The following is a 6,519-nucleotide window of genomic DNA, read 5'->3' as shown; positions in this document are numbered from 1 at the left end:
TGAAGTTAAACTTTAACCACTTTTATAAATGACAGTTACTGCAGTAAAGCAGTGTCCTGTTTTTTGGACAATTGATTTGTTCACACGTGACCCGGAAGAGAAGCAGCTTCGGATCAACAACCACATCCTGATACCGGAAGCACGGAGTCTGATTCCAGCCAATCAGATTGCAGAAAACCCAAGTGTCTGAAACTTTATCTGGTGCATATTTTGAAGACGTTGATTCAATCCATGCTCTTCTGCTGTGAGCTGTGCTCCGTATTCTTACTGACATTGTTATTATATCACACGGTGCAAATGAAACTGTTCCTTATCATTCTGGTGGTGTTAACTTGTAAGCGCAGGATATTTATTTCTGGAGCTATTTATTTATAATAATTTTGCTCCAGTGTCTCACTGTATGAATGTTTTTTTATAGATCGGTGTCGCTCGGACCAAGTTTCACAAACTCCCACAGCGAGAACAGTCCAGAGCGGGGATTCGGCGCTGATAAACTGCAGTTATGAGATGTCCAGCATTGATGGAATGTATTGGTACAGACAAAAACCCGGTCAGAGACTGGAGTGGATAATAAGCAGATCATCGAATGGCAAAGAGAGAAAAGACCGGTTCGAATTGGAACTTTCCACTGCGGGCAAACGGGGCCAGTTGGTTATTGGAAACACGGAGAGCGCGGATGCCGCTCTGTATTACTGTGCGATACAGCCCACACTGAGAGGAAAGACGCTCGTCACTGTACAAAAACCTCACGCCTGTTTTCAGTTGCTGCAGCAATCCTACAAATAGCAGACTGCAGGCAATAGCTGCCAGATCTAGAGCAGGAAATGGAGCAGGTGAGCGGGGTTGCCCGGGGATTTGCAATTCCTGACAGCGACTTCGCTTTTCTCAGACATATTGAGAGTCAGGATGTAACTAATCCGATTGAAGAAACAGTCGCTCAGTGAGTGTGGGCTTTATGGTGAGGAAATCACCCGCATTCTTTAATTTAAGCATGATAGTCCGCTGTCTCGAATCAGACATTTGGTTTATGCACAAATACAGAAAGACCTGGACAATATTCAGGTTTGGACTGATAAGTGGAAGCAACGTTCAGGTCACACAGGTTCCAGGCAATGACCGTCTCCAAAAGAAGAGGATCTGTCGAACTTTCCTTGATATTCAAAGGCATTACCATCGCTGAATCCTCCCCCCTGCTCCCCCCCTTCCTCTCCCCCACCCCCAACAACATCCTGGGAGTTGACCGAAAGCTGAACTGGACCGAGGAATATGAATACCGTGGCTACCGGAGCAGATCAAAGGTTAGGAATCCTGTGGCGAGTAACTCGCCTCGTGACTCCCCAAAGCCTGTCCACCATCTACAAGATACAAGTCAGGGGTGTAAATGGAATGCTCCCTACTTGCTGGATCAGTGTCGCTCCAACAACACTCATTAAGCTCGACAAGATACAGGACAGGGCAGTCCGCGTGATTGCGACCCATTCAATAAACACCCATTCCTGTCACCACCGACGAACAGTGGCAGCTGAGTGCAACACCTCCGGATATACAGCAGCAACTCAACAAGGATTTTTAGGCAGCACAATCCGAACACACGGCCACTGCCATGTAGGAGGACAAGGGCAGCATTCACATGGGAACACCACAACCGAGAGGTTCCCTTCCAATTTATTCCATATCCTTACTTTGCAATATACCGCTGTTCCTTCACGGTCAATGGGTCAACACCCCAGACTCCCACACTAACAGCACCATCGGTGTACCTGCATCTCGGGACCGCAACGCTTCAAGAAGGCAGCTCACTGCCACACAATACACCAGTGTCAGCTGTGAGTTTCGATATCTTCGTGTTGCTGGATGAGCCTGTGTCCCGGATTTACAATAACAGTCCTGTTGCTGGGTAAGTCTCTGTGTCCCGGATTTACAATAGTCCTGTTGCTGGGTAAGTCTCTGTGGCAGTTATTCTACATCTCATTTGTTAAATACGACAACAGATTTTGATCCGCTTTGCATTTCGTTACAGGAGCGAGTGCCGAGGAGTCGGTGTCCGTGGGCTCATTAGAGTTAACGATGCTGAAAGAACAGCCTGTAATTTTCTGCCAAACTAACTCCACTTCTGAGTCCATCCTCAGCTGACGTTTTTTGTTTACTACATAAATTGCGGCATGGGGATTAACGTCTCGATTTCCCAAACCGCTTCTCTGCCGATCTCAATCAGGACAAAATACCCGGTAAATAAACCTGACTGCCTTCGTGAACCCGGGAACAAAGCATTCGCGCAGAAGCAAACCCAGTGGAGCTGCAAATACTCGCTGAGGTTTTTGTACGGGGGTTTTAGCTTTAATCTAACGCTGTGCCTCACTGCACAGTAATAGACCGCCCTGTCCTCCACATTGAGGGCGCTGATATTGAGGTAACCATTCTGCTTAGACCTGTCGGCAGCCGCCAGATATCGTCCAGCAACTTCATCTTCCTTCGTTGTTAATATTTTGGAAATAATCCATGTCGGTGGCTGTGCTGGTTTCTGCTGATACCATTGCATGTAGACCATATTCCTGTCTGTATAGTTACAATCCAACTGCACCGAACCCCCTTCTGATGCGGTTATTGTCACCGGTGACTGAGTTACTGGATCTGCGCACAGTCCGCCTGCGAAGGTAGAGGAATGAAATATCAAGAGTTAATGTAAACGTGTTTGTATCTGCGATAGTTTGTGGAACCTCCATTCTATGCATTACAGGGATATTTCAGATGGTTAATTAAGTTGCCATCAATATGTTTATCTGGTTTGATGAACGTTTTCCAGTACTTACTGTGCAAGAGCGCCGCCAGTATGAGCAGAAACATGTCTGAGTGAATCCCCCTCAGTGACTGGGAATGGAATGAGTCAGAGACTGAGAAGGAGAGAGGAACCTGGGCTCTGTTCAGCTGATTGCAGTGAGTGTGTGTGTGTGTGGGGGGTCTATTGTGACATCACAAGCCTTCCATCCATACAGCTTTCAGTTATAACATCACGTGTGTTTGTGGCGCTCGGGATTCAATTTGGGGCCGTCAATTGGCCAATGTATATTTCATTGCACGCTGGGATTTTCCTGTTGAGTTGATTCAGGGTTGACATCCACCAAGATACAAATGCTGCTCAGATATCTACATTGGAGCTCTTTAGATACTGACTTCGTTACTGTTGATATGCATTTGGGAAAAGGGTGCGGAATCTGCGGAAATCATTGCTGGAGTTCTCTGTTCAAATCCTGGGGACGACGAAGTCGAGAGAACGCCAAGTCTTTGGAGTAAATGCGGAGGTTATAAATCAGAATAGCGCCAGGGATTAACAGGCTAATTTAGTTTCTTTATTCTATAAGCAAGAAGATACAAAAGCGACTTAATTGATTTGTTCAGAATGTTCCCCTCTTCAGGGAGTAAAACGTCGTGTTCCAGATACATTGTAAGTCACCGCTTCTCCTTCTGTCTGGACTGCTGAGGACATCGGCTGAGTGACAGAATCTCCATGACCCAGATATGGAAAAAGGTTCTCTTTGTCTGGCGGAGGTGAACTCATAGCAAAAAAGATTCTCCACCCCAGGTGCAGACTAAAATTTGAACAAAGGACATAAAGACGATCGTGGTAGAATTCACGACCGGAAATTGTTGAACACAAACTTGAGTCCCGAAGACTCACAGGTGGTCGAAAGTTGCACTTTGCAGTTCCATGTCACCCCCATCAGAGGGCAGTGAGATACCGTGTTGGGTTCGGTATCGGGGCGAATTCCAGACTCACAACCACGGCCAATAACAATATTGAGAGAATGCAACTAAAAGAGCAAAAGCCCAAACAGAAATGTTATATTAGCATCGATAGCAAACTTATATTGCTTCAGGAGATATATTATTATGGTTGCCAGAGTTGTGAATCTTTAGAAACTCTCTGGGAACCTTAATCAGAGGAGATTGAAGGGTGAACTGTCTGACTGAGCAGAGCCAGTCGCTCATTGGTCCAACTAGACCATTCGTTTGTATCCCTCCATTCCCAGACTGCTCATGTGACTAACCAGATAAGTCTTAAACGATGCCAGCATGTCTACTTGGCAGCGCATTCCAGGCCCCCACCACTCTCTGTGTAAAGAACATCCCTCTGATATCTGAGTTATACCTCGCCCCTCTCACCTTGAGCCCGTGAACCCTCGTGATCATCACCTCCGACCTGGGAAAAAGCTTCCCACTGTTCACCCTATCTATACCCTTCATAATTTTGTACACCTCTATTAGGTCTCCCCTCATTCTCCGTCTTTCCAGGGAGAACAAGCCCAGTTTACCCAATCTCTCCTCAGAGCTAAGACCCTCCATACCAGGCAACACCCTGATAAACCTTCTCTGCACTCTCTCTAATCTCCAGCCAGATTAACTCTGTTTCTTTTTAACCTTTTCCAAACCTGCCTTGATTGGGTAGAAGTCTGACAACCACTTCTGAACAGAGGTTCTGCTCTGTCCGGAGTGGGGATGAAGATGCCCCCAGTTGCTCAAGTGCCGCTCCCCTCAACACTGTGCTTTCTTATCCCAACTCCACCTTTCCCAGTGTCTCACACACTGTCTGTGAGGTTAACACTGAAAGAAGGAAGAGTCTCCCGCTCAGCACTGTGCACTCTCATCCCAACTCTATCTTTCCCAATCTCTCTCACACACTGTCTCTGAGGTTATCACGAAACGAACGAAGAATCACTAAACTGATCTAAGTGTTCCGAACTGCGTTCGACTTGTAGCCTTGCTTTCTGAAATCTGTGTTGTTAATAAATATTTGATTATTTATATGTTTAATGCCATTGACAGCTTCTTCTCCTTCTTGCATCTGACCCCTGAGTTCTTTCTCTCATTTGATTCGTTAAAATAATAATTACTTCTTATTTTCTTTCTCATTTCCTCTAGTTTTTGTTTTGCTATAGGTTAAACAGACACAGCGTTTTCCTTGTACATGAACTGAGCTGTATGTCTGTTAGTTACAGTATTGCACTCATTCACCAATCTGAACAATCCCGCCAGACGGGGACATTTGGTTTCCCGCATTTATCATATTCAGTCCATAGAGACAGGGATTGGAAAGATGTGGAGAAACAGTTCTGAGGATGGGGGAGTTGCACAGACAGAGCTTCAGGGAGAGGGATTGAAATCTGGGATTACATTGGAGCAGGGATCACTGGGAATACCCCCTCCCCCTGACACACAGACCACTAACCCTCCGTGTAAAAGCCCCACCAGTCTATCTGTGAATAAAAATGAACGACCAAGACACGGGGACTTTTATTAATATTTTTCTCTCTGGTTATAGCTCTTGTCCGAGGATTCCTCACGGCAAAACTATTCGCTCTCTGCATCGCCAAAGTTTCCAAAGGAATTCTCCTTGGAAGAGAGAAAGAGAAAATAAAGTGAAATTTGATTAAACACAAAACAAAAGCTGATTATAAACAATAAAAGGCACAGCAAGATCCCAGGACTTGCTGAAATTCACAATCTCACTGGGGGAGGTGGGGGAAACATTCATTTTCACCTCCTCATTATTAAACCCTGACAAAATGGGAACACGTTTCAAATGCAATGAACTTCCAACTGCCTCCTGACTGTCCCGATATTGAATTTATTAAACACATCAAAGCATTCTGGGGGCTTTACTCCAGAGACAGGCCAGTGAAAAAACACAGGAGGCCCCAATGAAGTTCCCACTTCTATCAGTCACCTCTCTCCCCTCACTCTGTTTCTCCCTCTCCGTCTCTTACACACTTCCCCCCAGATCTCTATCTGTCCAATACCCCGTCTCTGCTCCTGTCTCTGGATAACCTGTCCTGATCTCTGCTCTGTTTCTCTATCTCGAGGCGAATCTGGATTGAAATGCTCTCTCTAAGTTTCTGTCTGACCGTTTAAAATAAAACTCACAATCAAAAGGGAAATGAGAAGGGGGCGGGAGCTGGAAAATCCACAATCCCACCCTGAAGCGGCTGCTTCACATTTTATTGAACCATTGAATTCAGCCACTTAAACCCTGTTGGGGAATTAAGCGAATGCAAAAGTGCTGCTGAGATTTAGGCCGTGAAGTGAGGCCTAGTCACAGAGGCTGCATTATTCCTCCGGTAGAAAGAACAAACCCCCCTCTCTCCCACCCCCCAGTTAAACAGAACAATCTTCTCCATCCACACCCACAAATCCCAGCGCCCTGTCTAAAAACACAAGCAGGACTCTGGGATTGAGAACAAGCCTTTCCCCCAGGCTCAGGAATTTGAATTTCAGCTCCCTCTCCCTCCCGAGTGCTTCACAGTGAGAGAGAGAGAGAGACTGGGAATGCTGCAATCAGGATCCCACAGGGAGTCCCACACTGCAGGAGGACACCCCCCCCACCCCCAGAGCCTCTGTCTCTATCCCCCTACCCCCCCTCCACTGAGCCCCCCCACACTCCCCACCCATTCTCTGTTCCTCTCTCTCTACCCCACCCTCCTTCCTCTCCATCTTTTCATGTTTAAAGTGTGGGGCGCTGTCACA

At 46.4% G+C, this 6,519-nt stretch overlaps 1 gene segment (V, D, J or C); it reads right to left on the bottom strand.

Annotated features, from left to right (window-relative positions):
* Positions 1–2,146: 2,146 nt before the first annotated feature.
* LOC144486548 (Ig kappa chain V region 3381-like) lies at positions 2,147–2,646 on the bottom strand (the record flags this gene model as incomplete). The annotated part of the segment is given in 1 exon segment: positions 2,147–2,646. A coding segment is annotated over 1 exon segment (500 nt), but the record flags the coding sequence as incomplete, so codon positions are not given.
* Positions 2,647–6,519: the final 3,873 nt, after the last annotated feature.

This window comes from Mustelus asterias, unplaced genomic scaffold, assembly GCF_964213995.1.
Source record: "Mustelus asterias unplaced genomic scaffold, sMusAst1.hap1.1 HAP1_SCAFFOLD_391, whole genome shotgun sequence".
Classification (NCBI taxonomy): Eukaryota; Metazoa; Chordata; class Chondrichthyes; order Carcharhiniformes; family Triakidae; genus Mustelus; species Mustelus asterias.
The sequence above is the reverse complement of the archived record's forward strand: the minus strand, read 5'-3'. Positions and strand labels throughout refer to the sequence as shown.